We start from the raw sequence: 17,890 nt of genomic DNA, 5'->3' as shown, positions 1-17,890 counted from the left end.
CTCTGTGATGCTACTGTTCCAGCAGACCACTCTGTACAGAATGACTGATGCCACTACAGGTGTCATAGATGGTCTTCAGGAGTGCCCCTTTCACACCAAAAGATCTGTTTTCTCAGGAGGTAGAGCCTTCTTGTAGAGTGCATCAGCATGAGGAATCCAGTCCAGCTTATGAGAGTCCACTTCCTTTGATGTCCATAGTTAATAATTCAGTTATAACGCATCTACAGGACAGTTTATGGGAAGTTGCATAGTGTTTCTGAGTGCAGTAGCATCATCCCAGGAAGAGGTAATTTAAACAATATTTTAATCTTAAATAATAGGGGAAAAAAATAGATTCAGAGTGAAATGCAGTTTTTCACACGGCAAGCTTACAAACTTTTTGGTTCAGATTCAGGGTGTAGTTCAGACGGAGTGGCGGAGTTTGTCTTTGAGGGACATACCGTTTTCCTGATTGGGATCAGTAATTACAAACTCACACCACGTGGTGGCACTGTGGAGGTCGAGTCTGACGTTAACCAATCAAATGCGACGATAATCTGACGTCACGTCGATCAGCCAATGGGCGTGCAGCTGAGCCGTTTGAGGTTTCCTCCGCTGGAGTTTGAATTTTCCAACGAGAGCAGCAGCGTCCGACCGTGAGTCTGATAAAAGAAGCGTCGCGCCCAAAGTAAGTACGCAGTTATCCTCAGGTTTTTATAAATCGTTTCAGCCTCAGGTTAATATTCGTACATGTGTCACTCCATAACGCTTTAGTAATATTTAACCGTTGACTGGTTGATTTTTGATTTAAATCGCGATGAAAGTTGGTTTGTTTGTTTTCGCCGCTTAGTTAAAACGTCCAGTAGAAACTGTTCTCCAAATGTAATATTAAATGTTAATTGTATGGATATTAAATATGTATGTTTTGTGCTGAATAAATTGGGAGTAATGATGAATGAGGCTGCATTATCCGTGTTGGCAAAGATAATCCTCTCTAGCATTGTTTGCTAACCCTCTCTTAAGTTACTTTAATGAAAATCCTGTTTAGTGCATCAAACACAGTCTGCAAACATCGGAGCTGACGTTATTGACATTTTTATTTTAGTTATTACAACTATTTAATGCTACGTTATGTTTATTAATGCTCCGGTTAACGTTGCTGTATTTCCTCGTAAAGAAATGAATTTGAACGCGGCTTCAGACTCAACCTGTTACTTGTGTTGCTCCTTCTGACATGTTTTTCATCACGTGGTCATACACGCAGGACTTGGTGTTGGTGTGTTGTTGATTGTTGATTATATGCATGTGGTTGTTCAGTCAGCTTCTGAACCATGAGCTGGGCGGTGGAGGAGTGGAAGGATGGACTTCCAGGGAAAGCCCTGCAGAAGATCCAGGAGATGGAAGTCCAGCTGGACAAGCTGAAGAAGGAGAGGACACAGAAGCAGTTTCAGGTGGACTCCTTAGAAGCTTCCCTGCAAAAACAGAAACAAAAGGTCAGCATTTGATTCACTGGGAATGGTTTGGTTGAGTACTCTGGGGATGATGCAATGGTCTGACGAAAGGAACACATGCACGACATTTTAAATGCAGTTGTTGCATTAATTGTCCGTTGGTGTCTTTTCTCCAGGCGGACAGCGAACGCACAGAGACTTCTGCTTTGAAAAGAGAAAACCAGTCTTTAGTGGAGTCGTGTGACTCACTAGAAAAAGCTCGTCAAAAGGCCGTCCATGACCTCGGAGTCAAAGAGCAGCAGGTCAGTTTTGAAATATCTGTTGCTACAGTCTGAAAAGGAAAAGTGTCTTTTTTCTTTGCCAAGTATACCTAAACACTTAAGAACTGGCTTCTATTCTACTATTCTGAAATAACCATGCCATTGTCCTCTTCCTCAACCAAGGTGAGCTACCTCGAGGGTCAGCTTAACTCCTGCAGGAAGACCATCGAGCGACTGGAGCAGGAGCTCAAGAAGTGAGTTCAGTAATGTGTGTTTTATGCAGCTGAATGACAGTAGGACATATGTGTACACATAAAAGTAGCCATGCTATGACTTGGTTCTTTGTATAGAGTTGATGAAACTATTTGAAATCCAGCCTCTTGAATAGCTAGTGATGCTGTATGTTTTGTTTCTGTTCTTCCCAGGTACAAAAATGAACTGGACCGTTCTCAGTCTGCTGGTTCTTCTTCCCTGTCTTCCTCCTCGTCTGAGCTGCAGCCCTACAATACTCCACAGAAGAGTTTCCCTACTCCAACACCTGTCCCAGCCTACAGGCAGCAGGGTATAAATAAATAATATAAATAAAGTAAATTTCAGCTTGTCTATCTCTGACATATACAGTAATTTGTGTACATGTGTTAAATAGATAACAGATTAGAAGACCTTCAGGAGAAATACAACCACGAGGTAGAAGAAAGAAAAAGACTGGAGACTGAACTCAAAGTCTTGCAGGTCAAAGTAAGTAAATAATTTATTTTATAAACATGTTTTATATACATATGTTTCTTTGTAGCTTAATCTAGTCTCTTCTCCAGCTGTTGAGCCAGTCATCAGTCAGTGTAAGCCACAAAGACATTGCTGCCCGCCAAGCTGGATCCTCCATATTTCCGTGGCAACAGCAGGATCAGGCGAAGAGCCGCATGTCTCAGGATGCAATGGAAACGCCTCTGAAGAGGCGAGGGATGTCCCTGTGGGACACCCTTGAGGAAACACCAATCAGATCCAGCCAGAGGACGAGCTCTGCCAAAGTGGTTCAGAGTCCCAGCGGATCCTCCCAACAAATGGAGCAGCTAAAGACTCTCAACCAAGGTTGATTGTTTATCTGTGTTGGATGGTGTTGAGTATTTTATCAGCTGGGTTAGACATCCAGCATGCGTACAGCAGCATGGATTAAAATGTTCCTGTTACTTCTTCAGAGTTGCATGGCCGTGTGTCAGAGCTGGAGAGGAATCTGTCCAATCAGGAGAAGGAAATACGCGGCCAAGCTTCTAAGCTGCAGGAACTTCAAAGTCAACTGAACCAGGCCCGCAAAGACCTTACTGAACGAGACAGAGACCTGACCAAGACCAGCCATGAGCTGAGTCAGGCCACAGACAAACACCAGCAGGCAGTGACCAAGGTAGAACGGATACTGCTTGTTTTATATTTTTCTTAGGTGCAAGAATTATTGTTTTCTTCTTTACACTAGAAACAGTAAGGAAACATGTAAATGACCTGTAAATATGACTAAAGTGTTGCACTGGGTTGCACTTAGTGTTCATCAGTTGAGCAGAAGCTGAAACAAGTCACAGAAGAGATGAACTGTCAAAGGCACAACGCTGAAAGCTGCAAACGAGCCCTGGAGCAGAAACTCAAGGACCAGGAAAGAAACAGTCAAAAGGTAAAACAGTGTATTTTATCCTTATGACTTTAATGTAAGTTTTATCAGAGATTTAAAATAATAATAGAAAGTGAATTTGATTTGAACCTGTTATATTTTGTGTAGGAACTAGCCCAACTGCAGAGTACCCACCAGGCTTTGGATCAGCAGCTGAACCAAACCAAGACAAAGCTGAATCAAGAGATCCAACAGTCCAAAAAAGACTACAATGTGCTGCAAGCCGACATGGAGAAGGTAGCCGCAGCACTTCTTCTCTTCCTTCACTTACTCAAATTCTTTCTTAGTTTTGAGGCCAAGTCACTGAACCCTTGGTTTGTGGAGGCAGAAACCAGCTTTGTAAATTTAAAATGTAGTGAAATGTTTAATATCTTTATCATGTTCTGTAGCGTTACACGTTAACTTCTGTAACACCCTTTGACAATATCCACTATATCACACAAGCTGCTGGCATAGACTTTGAAAGATTAGAACATTTCTCCTTGACATTTGTATCATGCTTGTTCCTTTGCAGATGTGCCTCCAGAAGAGACAGATGGAGAAGGAAATGGAGGAGCAGAAACAGAAGTTGCTGAGGTCAGAGCAAAGCCTCCAGGCCACCCAGACCAAAGAGCAGGAGCTCCGCAAGAAAATGGAGGTGTGTGGTTTTCGGTGTAAAATACTTTTTCTGTGATGGTGAATAGACGACCTGCAAGCATGTTTTTAGTTCAGGTCTGAATGATGTGCCCGACTGATCCACGTTCTCTTCAGGAGCTGCAGAAGGAAAAGAACAGTGTGACTGTCCAGTTGGACCAGAGCAGCAGGCGTCTTACTCAGCTGGAAGAAGAAAAGAAGAGTTCAGAGCAGAGCCTCAAACGCACACAGGGCCTACTAGACGATCTCAAAGGTAAAGTAGTATTAGGAAAGCTCATGGCGGAGGTAGCAGTTAACTAGGGATTTATCTTGGGTTGTTGAGTAATTTCTCTTGTTCTCCAGCAAAATCAGATGGACAGACGGAGGAGCAGAAGAGACTTCAGTCTAAACTGGAGCAGCAGACACAGGCTTCAGCACGAGATCTGGAGAACCTGAAGAAAACACTTTCTGACGCAGAAACCAAATATGACAGGTGAGCATGAATTTACTTTTGGGAAATCTTTAGTTGTGATATTTGATTTGTTCGTGAATCATTGTAATTATTTCTTTTAACCTCTAGATCTCAGAATGAGCTACAGAAACAGAAGCAGGAGACAGAGAGGCTGAGCAACAGGCTGACAGTCCTAGAGAAGGAGAGCCAGGAGCTGAAATCTAACCTCACTGTGAGCCAGAAGGAGTGCGCTGAGCTGAAACAAGAACATCAAGCTCTGCTGGAGTGGAAGACAGAAAAGGAAACATTAATTAACACAACTGAAGCTGTGCAAAAGGAACTCAGTGACAAAATTAACAACTTGGAAGGCAGCCTCCGTGCCCTGAATGAGGCTAATGATGAACTTAAGGTATTTAAGGCATTTAACTGATTAATCCTGCTCTAAAGACATCTATAATGGGACATTTGCCGTGAAATCTATAACTACTTTCCCAGTACATTCTAGGTTGTGTAGTTTCTGATTGTCACCACAATTACCGACAAGAACACAAATGTGAAATGTGACCAACTTCAAATCCTTTCGTTACTGCAGGAGAAGTTCATGTGTGTCGAGGGAGAAAAGGCTTGTCTGTCTTCTCACGTCGATTCCTTGAAGGGAGAACTCCTCAATAAATGCACAGAGCTGGAAGAGAGAGAGCATCAGTACAAGCAGCTTCAGTCTCAGTTCTCTGAGGCTGGACAGAAACACACCAAAGACCTGGAGAATGTTGGACTGCAAGTAACTCAACTCGAAGCACAGGTCACTATTAAAATCACCCTAATTCACCACAAGATATACAATAACTTTTCTTTAAAAACAGGCCTGATTTTAAAGTACTGTGATCACTGTTCATTGATTTGATTCCAAATCAGCACTTGTTGAATCCTTATTATTATTATTATTATTATTATTATTATTATTATTATTATTATTATTATTATTATTGATCTGAACAGGTCAAAGATCTGGAGGCACGGTTGCAAAAGGAAATCGGTCGTGCAGAGCTTGCTGAGAGGACAATCACCGAGGTCCAGGATCAGCACCAGGCAGCCTGCGACCTGGTCCGCTCCAAAGACCAGCTGGTAGAGCTGGGTCAGGCTGAGATCAGCCAGCTGAGGGAAAGCCTGGCACAGGTTACTACACAGCAGGAGGAGCAAAACAACAGGTGGGAATTACATAAAAATGTTCTGGTTCAATTTTTTTGGCGGTGAAGTTTGCAGGGTAATAGATGTAGCTACAATAAAATAGTGTAATAGAATGGTCCGGGATTTCCTTTGAATAAACCATGAAAACATAGTATGTGTGTCCACCTTGATTCCTCATGGAAACAAAGCATGCAGCTTGCTTATACCGTATTTCCTGTCTTATTTCCTGTTTCTAATGTCTTGTAGGTTGGCAGAGGAGAAGGCATCCCTGCTGAAGCACTGTGAGGAGGCTGTTTCAGCGAAGACAGAAGAGACTGAGAACATCAAGCTGCATTTGGAGGAGGCTCGTCAAGACCTACTGCTCACCAAAAACCAGGTCTGTCCCTCTCACTTCAAACCGCAGCGCATGCTTTTTAACAGACTGCTGGTTTTTCATTAATTTTATTTTCTGTTCATTAAGTGGCCAGCAGTATATTAAATATTTCTTCATAATGTTATCAATACAACAATGAAAATCATTATTATTATTTTTTTTATTGTAGAAGAAGTTGAATGAAATCCAGCTACGAGGCTGTAGACAAATCTGTTGTTGCCTGTTTGCGTTTCAGATCAGTTCTATGGAGCAGGTCCTGAAGGTCCAGGAGCAGCTCGGGGCTGAGCTGCAGAAACAAATCAAAACAATGTCAGAGGAGGAAGAAGAACTTAAAAAGGCGTGTGAGAAAAAATCAGAAGAGCTCAAAGAGTTAGAAAAGGAGCTGAAGCATCAGCTGAGCCAGACAGAAGAAAAGGAGAAACTACTCACACAGGCTGAAGCTCAGATATTGTCCATGGAGAAACAAAAGGCTGAGCTGGAAAATACAGTTCAAGAGATGAAGAAAGAAGCCGAGGTAAAAATGTTTTCTATCAATACCCAGAATATTATTCAGGGCCTGTAAGCAAATCTTGGGGAATGCATCTGTGTGCTCATTCTTTGACTTCGTCTGTGTTATCTACATTGTATATGTAACTGTCTTAAAATTAACAAAGTGTTTATTTTTTTTTAATAAAGATCATCGAGCATGCGCAGACGGAGAAGATCAACACCCTGCTGGTGCAGATTTCTTCCCTAGAAGAAAAGATAGACACAAACAAAGATGCAGCAGAACAACTTCCAGCCTTGAAGACTGAGCTGGATGTTGCCAATCAGTCCTGTGCTGAACTTAAAAAGTCTCTCGAAGCTCTGGAGAAGATTCACTCCTCCACCACTGAAATCAAGTCTAACCTGGAGAACACACTGGCAGAGAAAACTAAACTCATCTCCGCTTTGGAAAACGATATAAAGGATCTCACAGAGAAAATGAGTAACGAATCAGAGTGTCACTCTTTGGAAATTGAAAACTTAGTCAACAAAGAGAAGATCCTTAAAGAGCAACTAGAAGCCACCAGGAAGTCGGCTAAAGCTGAACTGAGTACTCGTCGGGAGGAGATAAAAACCATGAAGGTGACTCTGACTGCTGCTCAGCGGGGCTTAGAAGAGAGAGACAACACCATAAAAAGTCTGAAGGAGAAGCTGAATAAAGCAGAAGTGGAGCAAAGCAAGACCTCAGATCTCCTCAAGGAGAAGATGGTTGCTATGAACAAAATCAAGGTTGGTTATTGATGTTTTAGGTTTTGTCTTAGCAGTGCCATGTTAGTCTTAGAAATGTTGAAAAAAAAAAAGTACCGGTACACAAAGCAATTTTTAAAATGATTATCTTTATTCCTTCAATTAAGGTGCAACTGGAGATGTTGCAGATGGACCTGGAGGACAACGAGTCAGCTATAAACTCTTTTGACAGTCAGGTGGAGGACCTAAAGGGAACCATCGAGTTGCTAGAAGCTCAGCTCGCTCAGAAAGACACACAGATGTCTGACATGGAGGCCAGGCTGGAGGAAAGCAAAGCACAGGTTTGGCAACCATCTTATCTTACACAAATATCAGGCACATTCCCTTCGTCTGACTCGAAAGGTTAATGATTAATTAAATCTGGATTAATCTGGAAGTGTAATATTGTTTTTCAATAAATAAATCTGTTGCAGGTCTCTGTCTTGGAAACTCGCTTAGATGAGGTCCAATCCCAAAACTCTGAGCTGGAATCAAAGTATGTCACAGCTAAGGATGAGTTGTTTGAGAGGAGCCTTGAAATAACTCGCCTGGAAGAAGAAGCTTTCAAAAGAAACCAGCTGGAAGAGAGCGTGGCCGCATTAGAGTCCCAACTCAGTCAGGTGACGGAAGAAAATGCCAAGCTAGAGACGTCTCTCAAGCAAACGATTGAAAACAGAGACAACAGTCTGAAGCAGTTACTCCAAGAGAAAAGCAGCTTTGAAACTTCTTTGAAGCAGTTAACAGATGACAAAGAGAAAGTAGAAGTGGAAATTATTCAACTTAACGGGCAGAAACAACAGCTGGAAGCCAGTTTAGAGAAACTGTCTGAGGAGAACAAACACCTGCAGACCATAGTTCAGCAGGTAACTGAAGAGAAGCAGCAAACAGAAGCCAAGATGGATGAAGTGACTGCTGAGAAAGATGAAGCTAAATCAGCCCTGAGTCAGGTCACTGAAGAGAAAGCTCAGCTAGACGTTACTCTCAGTCTTCTAAATGAGGAGAAAATTCAACTTGAGAACCAAGTCTGTACGTTAACCTCTGAGAAAAGTGACTTGATTGTTAACTTCGGTCAAGCTTCAGAGGAGAAGCATCAGCTGGAATTTAACTATAACCAGCTGTCTGAAGAAAACGTCAGACTACAGTCTAGTGTGAATCAAGTGACTGAAGAGAAGCTGCAGTTACAAGAAACCATAGAGAGGTTTGAGGAAGAGATGGCTGCTCTCAGAGAGGAGAAGGAGCGACTCCAGCGCTCCCTCCTGTCCTCAGAGCAGGAGCTCCAGAGGCTGAAGGAGCAGCTTGATGTGAGGGACAAGAAAAACGAGGAGATCAAAGAGCGGTACGTCTGTTATCCACTTTGAAGTTTCCACCATTAAGTTCCTCACTGTCTGAGTTGTACTAGTACTTGTAGCTGGAACAATATGGCTTAACTTCTGTGTTGTATCACAGGAGTCAACAGTTTGAGGCAGAACAGGCTGAACTGCACCAGAAGCTGGCGGTATTACAGACGGAGCTGACTGTGTTCAAGCAGCAGTATGAGTCGGTTTTGGAGCAGGTGAACCAGCAGCACAGCCTCATACAGCAGCTCTCAGAAACACAGGAAACACATAACCCAGAACGTATCGGACACATGGAGTCTGGACAAACAGAAATTGGTAAGTGAAGCCTAATGTTTTTCACAAAAAAATACTTTCTACCATTTTCTACTTTCATACGATTGCATATATTTATATTTAATTATCTGTTTCCCACCTCAAGCAGAGGGACAGACTGATGTAGAGGCAGCACTTGATACAAGCGTTCGTTCCAGCACTGAGCCTCTTCCAGGAAATGAACAGCACCCTGAACTTTCTCTGCAGCCTGATGAGGCTTTCAGGTACAGTTTCCTACTAAGCAACATTTACCTTCTGTTTTGTGTCGAGTTTGTTTTGAAAAATGAATCTAACCATTCTCTTTCCTAGTAGCGAGGCAGAGCTGGTCTTCAGAGAGGACATCACTGAGCAAGAGGGCGTCGAGAAGCAGTTGGAGGAGGAGAGCGCAGCTGCTGTGGAGGAAATGAACGAAAGCACTGGGGATGAGCCACCACTTCATCAGCAGATGGTAAACAACTATTACAACAGTGAATTTTTCCTTGAGTCATGATGCTGCTGTGGGTTTAACTTGGAACGTGGGATGTGCTAATGGCTTATCATGAATTAAATCAGGGAACGGACTTTTAATATTCTCGGTTTAATTTTTGATTGGATGTTCATGAGTTTCAAGGAAACAATATTCACCTTCTTAACTTGAAATTTCTCTTCTGTTAAGGGAATATTGCCTTTTTGCAAACAGAGCTATTTAATTGTTAATATGCGTTTTCATAATGGTGAGAATCATTTCATCCTCTTTGCTGCAGGTTTCTGAAGACACAGAAACGTCTGGTTCCAGGGACGAACCTGTAACCTGTGACCTGTCTCCACCATCTTCCCCCCTGAGTGAGATGAGAGACCTGGAATCTAATGGTGAATACACACTGAGCACAAAAACCAGATTAAGAACTGTATTTAAAATCTAAAATTGCACAAGAGTTCTGTTGTACAGAGAGGGTTTTATTGAATGTTATTAAAATTTTAAATTAATGCCTTCTTGAGTCAGTTCATGGAATCATGGATCACACTTTCTCTCTTTTTTTTTTAATGTATTCTGCTTTTAACTGACTCCAATTAACACTGGTTTAACTCACACACATCTGTCTCTCTGCAACAGAGTCACCCCAGGTGCACGATGACCTCAGCACTTACAAGGAAATAATGACAAAACAAGAAAATGAACTTCAGACTCTTCGCTCAGAGTTTGACCTCCTGAGTTCTGACCTCGAACTGAGAAAGGAGTTGACCTCTGAGCTGGAAGTGCAAGTTCAAAACCTGGAGAAAAAGGTTCAAGCTGCAGAGGAGGCGGCGCAGGGTGCAGCACATCAACTTAAAACCGCTTTGGACGCAAAGAAAGGCCATGAGGACAAGGTAGGAGGAATTGAAATAAGGTCACATTTCGGTTGATGCTATTTTTTTCAGCGTCCTCATATTAATATGGTGTGCTTCTATTTAGTTGATCCAGCTGTCTGAGGAGAAGGCGACTTTAACTCTACAGCTACAAACGGCTAAATGTCAGCTGACTGATGTTATGGAGATGCTGGAAGGACTTGAGATGGCCAAAGGTATGTGTTTTCCTCAAACCATATATATATATAAGAAACTGGTTTAGAGAGCACAGCATAGTTTCAGCTGCAATCTGAAACAAGGAAACATGCCTCAGGTTAAAGGTTGTTGATTGCTTTCGTCTGTAGGTGGATGGGATGAAAAGTTTCTTCAGCAGGAGAGTGAGCTGAAGAGAGTTCGCTCTGAGAAAACTAACCTGGAGCAGCACATCCTGGGAATGGAGTCTGAGCTGGAGACCATGCAGGTGGAGAGGACCGACCTGAAGGATGAAATGGAGAAGCAGAAGAAGACGTGTGCAGGCATGGAGCAACAGATTGAAACACTCATGACAGAGGTGAGCACTCATGAAAATAGTGAGTTAAAAAAATATACAAGTGCGTTTTTCAGGGAACAATAATAATCAAAGCAGTATTAAAGCTCAAGCTGTTTCAATTTCTCTTACACAAAAACCGAGAACACAGCAAGATGTTATTTACCTTGTTCCTACTCACTCTCTGTGGTCTAATCTTTCTAATTGTTAATTTTTCTCCAGACAACCCAGCTGAGATCTGAACTTGTGTCTTGCACTGAAGAGCGAGATGAGTTCAGCCAGTCTGTGAGCCACTGGAGAGAGAAAGTTCACAGTCTGGAGAAAACGAACTCTGACATCCGAAACCTACTTTCCATCCTGGAGGACGACATCAGAGCAGGAAGGAAGGAATACGAAGCCCTGCAAAGCAACATGGAGAAACTGAAGACGGAGAGGCAGCAGGTACATGCGTAGAAAATTAAAGGACGGATTAAGTTAAGGCCGGGACATGGTTATAAGCCAGATCACAAGCCTAAGTAGGAATTCAGTATATTTACGTCAGATTTATTTACCCCTTGGATCAGCAACATGTTCTTGATTGAATGTTGTAACATGAATGACAACAGAAATGTCTCTTTGACTCTAACAATAAGCTCACAGCTCAAATTTAAACAGTGTCTTAAATTTTTTGTGGAAAACCCCCCAAAACATTAATCTTTTCATTTTGTCAAAAGCTCTTGGAGCAGGTTAAGGTGCTGGAGCAGGCAGTCTCTCAGCAGCATGGAGAAAGAGAGGAGCTTATCGACCATCTTAACCAGATAAAGGAAGATCACACCTCCGCTAATCAAAGCACTGAGTCGATGGTTGGCAAAATACAGGTGAGGGGAAGCAAGACTCAAGAGCCCATTTACAAAGTGTCCTTGGATGGTAGAAATGTCTATATTAACTTTCCTCCTCCTCGTTTCCCTCCTGTTTTCACAAAGGCTTTAGAGGGAGAAGTGTGTCGTCTTTCACAGTCTCTAGAGTCCTCTCTACTGGAGAAAGGAGAGATCGCCTCTCGGTTGAACTCCACTCAAGATGAGGTCCAGCAGATGAGGACGGGTATCGAAAAGCTTCAGGTTCGCATCGAGTCCGATGAGCGTAAGAAAAAGAAGATGGGAGAGCTGCTGAAAGGTGAAGGACGGTGAACACGTTTGTAAATAACACGACTCATGGGTTTCGTGAGGTGTTGGTTTAAATGTGACTCTGTTTCCCTGCAGCGGCCCAGAGAAAGGCTGACTCACTGCAAGATCGCATTGAAGCTCTGGAGCGAGAGAAGGAAGATGTGGAGCAAAGTCTGGAGGACGCTGTGCTCCAGGTATTCTGTCACAAACAACCCAAAAATAACCAGAGCATCTTTCTTACATTGAGTACATTAATTTGATATTCTCGCCCACAGACTGAAACAGCCAAAGCTTCACTAGAAGAGGAAATGACAAAGGTACATTTTCATGTGTTATGTTCTATTAGTAAAATGTTATATTTTTTGTAAACCAACTAAGATGTTAATCAGATTTGTTTCTCTTGTGTTCCTCTCTCCTTCAACTTGAATTCTTCACAAACTTCAACTACTTCCTGATGCGTAGGTGGAGGAAGAGAAAAAAGAGCTCAGTGAGAAACTATCAGAGCTCTCCACCATGCTGGACAACCTGAGGTCTGAGAAAGAACGCATGGAGAGAGAGCTGGAAACAAAAAATAGAGAGATAGAGGAACTTAAGGCGGCTAAGGAGGATCTGGAGAGAGGGTTGGAGAAGGCAGAGGTCGACAGAAGAGAGGAAGAGGAGAAACAGAAATACAGGGTAGAAGAGCTGGAGAAAGGAATGAGGGAGGAATCGGAGAGACAAACTAAACAAGTAGTCGACCTCCAAGCACAGCTAGAAGCTTCACGGCAGAGAGAGATTTCACTTGAGCAGCAGAGCACGGAAAAAGATGGAGAGAAAGAAAGGATGCAGTCTCTTCTAGAAGAGTTAGAAAAGGAGAAACAGTGTCTGCTGAGTTCTCTGCAGGAGAGTCAGACAGAAGGAGAGAAGCTCCGGTTTCAGGGAGAGGAGTGGGACAAGGAACGAAATAACCTGAGGACCCAGATCAAGGCTTTGGAGGAGGAAATGAGGGAGCTCAGAACACTCATTAAAACTAAAGAGGAAGAGAAGGAGAAATTACACTTGACCCTCTTATCATTAGAACAAGAGAGAGATAACCTGCGCTGCAAGGTGGAATCTGTAGAAGAAGAGAAAGAAAGATTAAACCAGGAGAGATCTGCGTTAGCACACGACTTGGAGCAACGTCTTTCTTTATCAGAGCAGGATAGGGAGAGGACAGTGGAGGAGAAACTGAAGCTAGAGGCTGAAAAGCAAGAATTGCAGTCGACCATCTGTCTGATTGAAGAAGAGAAAAAGAACTTGTCTTCAGCTCTTTCTGCACTGGAGCAACAGATGCAACGAGCACAAGAGGAGAAGGAGAAACAAGAGAGTCTACAGGCATCAGTTGCCTCTATGGAGAAGGAGTTGGAATCACACAAAGAGTCTGTGTCTCAGCTCAATGAGCAGGTATGTACATGAGCTCACAGATCCAGACCTGATCTATAGAAATATAGATAAACTTGGAAGAAACAAATGTCCAGTTCCACTCACCATGTGCACACATGTCCAGAGGTTGTAGCATGAAATAAAACCAGGCAGAAAGGCTGCCATCCAGCAGTGTTTATTATTAAATGTGATCATATGACAGTGTTGGTCAACCGCTAATGATTTTAGTTTTTCTTTTAATTCACACTGTTCATTCCTTCCAGGTATCCGAGTTAACGTCTCAGGCCGCTCGTCTGTCTAAAGAGAGAGACTCTGCCCTGAGTAAGATGAGTCTCTGGATGAAGACCTGCAAACAGCTGGAGCAGGAGAAACAAATGATGTCAAACAGCTCAGGTGTGCAACAATCTAACATCCAGTCTCCCAGTGAACTCTGTAGTTATTCCACTGTAAACAGATTAAACGCTCTGAAGAGGAATGCACCACATTAAAGTTTTCACCCCAAGACTTTTTAAATTGTCTCCAGAGTGTGCAGAGTAATCTTTTTTTTAACAGTGACTTTGTTTATGTTTCAGAAGAAGGAAATTGCAGTGAAGAGGTGCAGACTGAGGTGATCCAGCTGAGAAAGGAGGTAGAGGAGAGAAAAAAAGAAGTGGAAACCCTGAAGTCGGCACTGGAAACGAAAATCACAGAGGCAGAAGAAAGACTGACAGAGTCGCAAGAAAAGAATAAAGAGCTGAAGGAACTGGAGGCCGCCCTTGAAGGAAAGAAGAAGGAGATAGAGGAGAAGGACAGAGAGCTGGAAGAGATGAAGAGTGAGTTGGATGAACTGAACAAAGTTCTGGAGGAGAAAAGTTCAGAGGCTGACGAAAGCATGGAGAAATACTGCAGCCTGATGGTTAAAGTCCACAAACTGGAAGAGACCAACGATGCTCTGAAAACACGACTGGAACAGATTACCACTAGCCAACGAGCTAATGAAGCTAACAGCCACTCCAGCAGCACGGACGGCCGCCGGCGCTCTGTACGGAAGTCTGCCTCCAAACCCAAGGAAGAAAAAATGGATGATAACACTGAGAACATGGCTCCTTCAACCACTCAGAGGTCTCCTCAGGGGAAACGAGGTCATCACGACATCAGCCACAAAGACAGCGCCCAGGAGGCCCTGCACAATCTGACAAAGAAGATCAAAGCTAACAACATGGCCACACCCAAACAAAGAGCTGAGCAGGAGGATGAAGAATTCAGACCAGAGGGACTTCCTGAGCTGGTGCAGAGGGGTGAGTGTTGGGTGGTGAACTAATGTAGCCACAAGTTCACCAACGTCTGCCACAGAAACGCAACATGTGCCTTTGTTCCAGTGTTGTCTAGTTTGAGTTTTAGTGTTTTTGCCTCTCGTGTGGGACAGAACATGATTAGAATGTAACTGGATGGATCTGTTAATACTTAACAGAGAATTAAATAAATTGAACATTAATAAGACTCATGGCTTCAGTACAGTTCAACCAGTTTCATACAGTTTTGCATGGAAGCTGTGTATGTGTGTAAAATTATAAATCACTGTTTGAAATAGCAGCTCATCGGATAAGGCGACACATTTCACAGAAGGGTTTCGTTCTCTGGAGGGGAATAAGACATTGTTCCTTTGTCCCTCAGGATTTGCTGACATTCCTCTGGGGGAGGCCAGTCCGTTCATCGTGAGGAGAACCACAGCGAGGCGCTGCAGTCCTCGGCTTGCTGCCAAACAGACTGATAGCAAGGTGAGTGACACCACCGTCTCCTTCTTCCTCACAAACAGATGCCACTTGTCTCTGGCTTCACAACACAGGCACTCGTAACAGTGCACGTGTTATTATGTACAAATCAGTGGAGCAGAACAGGAGGAAAAGGATCTGATCTAAGAATGAGCTGCCATTGTCTCTCTAACATGTAGATATGTCCCTTCTTAAGCTCTGCTACTTCTTCTTGTCTTTCATAAGTAAAATCAACTGCTATATATTCAGGAAGTACATACACATTTAATTTCTAGTCAGATTTTACTATTAGCTGAAACAGCTGAGCCAAGCAGTAACAAAGGGGACATTAATATGAATGTTTTATACAAGATAGGACTTAATTGAGTGAAAATGTAAACACTGTGGACATCATGAATACTGACGCCTCCAACCGGAGGATAGCACTTAATGGAGCAAGCACCAGCTCATAACATCCATGTAATAGTCACCGTAAAGACAGAGATACACTGTTATTATCGTAGAGTGTGGACATGGTGTCTTTGAGGTGACCTGCAGGAGGTCAAGCTGATTTTCCAGTTGGCTGGACAGAGAGTTGGGAGGATGTAACTCCCGCCAGCTCACTAGGTCAGTACGTATGCATTAATTTAGATTACCGGGCCCCTAATGCGTCTACAGGATATCCGGACCCCCCTCACTGGTTGGTCACTACAGGTCAGTGAAGCAGTAGATTTAAAGGAAGTAGAGGTTTCAGGTCAAAGAGTTATAGAGGAAGAATAGAAAACCTTTATTTGTCCCTCAGTGCCTTAACGTTATGTTCATTGTGTCATTCTGTCAGATAGACTTCATGTTTAATTCTCAAATATCACCACGTCTGTTTTCAACAGGTTTTGGGGCCCATGTCTCTCCAGAGTCCCTCTGCAGCCACGTCCACAGGCTGCTCGGCCGGGAAGTGTCTCTCCCCGGGGAGTGAGGAAAATCCTCTGAATGGTTCCCTGAGTTTGCAGAAGACACCAGAGCAGATAGAGAAACGACTTTCAAGAGAACAAACACAGCGAGGGGACAACTGTCAAGTCCAGTAGATCAGCTTTCACGTGCACACCACAGATACACTTTATATTTAGAATCACACATCCTTAAAGACACATTTATTTTTAAAGCAGAATCCCACCTGAATAGTTTCAATACTTTAAATGCACCATGTTCTTTTGACGGTGGCGGGTGTTAGGTTTTTTCTGTGTGTGTTTGTTTTTCTGCTTTGTTGATTTCTTCCAGGTCTTTAAAAGACTGCACGATTTTACCTGTTCTCTTTACTCTGCTGGTCACTGGATGTCATGAGAAACTCAAAGCACTAAAAGGAGTAAGACGATGAGGCGGGTTGAAGTGGGGCGGGTAACGACGCCTCTGAATGTGTTTGCTCCTCTGTCGCCTCTTCTTCACTTAATATCTTTGTTTCTTTGTGTCGTTACCACACATTCAATGGACTTTGTTTTCTGTCTTTTTCTGAACCTTGTTTTTTGTACATAATATCTACAGTAATGCCAGTTATGCTACTAGCTCTATATCACATAACCTGAATGTTAATGGCAGCTAAGATTTAGTAGAATTCTTGCTTTTTTTATACATATGTTATAGATATTTTCTAGCCATCAAACCAGATCTTGTTTTTGTTTTTATTTCTTACTGATGTTTATTTAGTTGTTTAGGCAGCGATCAATATCACTGATCATTGTAAATAGCAAAATAGCTTCTTTTTTTTCTTTTTTTACTAAACCTATTTCAACTGCTTCCTAATTTGTGTGGTCTCTTTTTCACTGCCGTGTTTGAAAAGCTTTTCAAAAGGTTCACAAAGTGTGATGAGGATATACTTGTGTGGACACAAAGTAGACTCTGCCACCACAGGGTGGAGAACCTGAGCCACACAGAGGAAAGGTTTGCAGGCCAGTACATCACTGCAGGAAATTAAATATCTACTGGGATGGTTTGATTGGATTCCTAAGGTCAGAGCAGAAGCAGGAAATGTATATAATAAAAGGATAAAGTGAATCAAAAGAAAAGCTAATAATTTAGCTCAGCAAATGCCTATGTGCCTTTTTAATAATGCAGGCCTCTATACACACAAACTAAACTAATTGAACTAATTAGAACTTGCTCATAAGACATGAGAAAGTGTTTTGCAATTGTGCAGGAGACATTTGGGAAACAAACTAATTTCACCGTGATGGAGTGTGATAATCAGACGGTGATTCTGTTTGGCTTTATTAGGTTGTGTAGCATTAAAGTGTCCAGTACTTGGTTTGTATCGGCTGCAGCTGGAAGTTATATTTCACACGGTGCACTCTGATTAGACATGTTTCATGAACCCATGAAACTTTGTGACGTTACTAACAGCAATATGTTATTATTTTCATGATTCCTGTTTCTCAATTAACTCCCCTAATAGAAACATCTAATACATAGTTTGAAGGACACAATGAACTGACCAAACACAGTATCAGGTCCTTCTTCACACTTTAACAAACTGTATGTATGATTATATTTTACAGACAGGAAATGGGCAGAGACACACATTTTAACCACAGTGGTGTACATCAGGGTGTTCATGTTGAAACTGAAGCTGAATACACATGCAACCATCTAAAAACTATTTAAAATCTACGAAATTTAATACAAACACATGCACTATAAAAGGTAATTGGTACGATCATAAAATAAGACATTCATGCACATTTGAGTATCTGCTGAGCTCCTCATTCTGACTTTACTAATAGACAGTAAAGTGGTGTCTCACTGTACGAAGGTTCTGGGTTTGAATCCATCAGCAGACTGATGAGATGAGACAAGCAGGACTATGGTAGACTTGCAGCTGTCAACGGTGATTCAGTTTAACTCTGGGT

At 42.5% G+C, this 17,890-nt stretch overlaps 1 protein-coding gene across 4 annotated transcripts; it reads left to right on the top strand.

Annotated features, from left to right (window-relative positions):
* The first annotated feature begins 582 nt into the window (after positions 1-582).
* cenpf (centromere protein F) lies at positions 583-16,781 on the top strand. 4 transcript variants are annotated; one of them, XM_047581234.1, is made up of 38 exons: positions 583-667; positions 1,297-1,472; positions 1,607-1,732; positions 1,874-1,944; positions 2,116-2,252; positions 2,337-2,428; positions 2,506-2,779; positions 2,887-3,089; positions 3,225-3,350; positions 3,456-3,584; positions 3,862-3,984; positions 4,098-4,233; positions 4,323-4,452; positions 4,540-4,819; positions 5,003-5,209; positions 5,407-5,615; positions 5,842-5,971; positions 6,204-6,482; positions 6,644-7,222; positions 7,348-7,521; positions 7,654-8,555; positions 8,666-8,871; positions 8,978-9,092; positions 9,181-9,316; positions 9,612-9,717; positions 9,962-10,215; positions 10,301-10,409; positions 10,539-10,744; positions 10,943-11,161; positions 11,434-11,577; positions 11,683-11,872; positions 11,959-12,056; positions 12,138-12,179; positions 12,325-13,284; positions 13,527-13,656; positions 13,836-14,540; positions 14,917-15,020; positions 15,881-16,781. In XM_047581234.1, the coding sequence occupies exons 2-38, from the start codon at positions 1,311-1,313 to the stop codon at positions 16,073-16,075; spliced, it is 8,388 nt and encodes a 2,795-aa protein (XP_047437190.1). In that variant the 5' UTR covers positions 583-667; positions 1,297-1,310; the 3' UTR covers positions 16,076-16,781. The 4 variants fall into 4 exon arrangements, with proteins under 4 accessions (XP_047437190.1, XP_047437189.1, XP_047437188.1 ...); XM_047581233.1 differs by having other exon boundaries at positions 9,178-9,316; XM_047581232.1 differs by having other exon boundaries at positions 8,975-9,092.
* Positions 16,782-17,890: the final 1,109 nt, after the last annotated feature.

The sequence above is a fragment of the Mugil cephalus genome, chromosome 3, assembly GCF_022458985.1.
Source record: "Mugil cephalus isolate CIBA_MC_2020 chromosome 3, CIBA_Mcephalus_1.1, whole genome shotgun sequence".
Classification (NCBI taxonomy): domain Eukaryota; kingdom Metazoa; phylum Chordata; class Actinopteri; order Mugiliformes; family Mugilidae; genus Mugil; species Mugil cephalus.
Note: the sequence above shows the minus strand (reverse complement) of the source record. Positions and strands in the feature narration are given on the sequence as shown.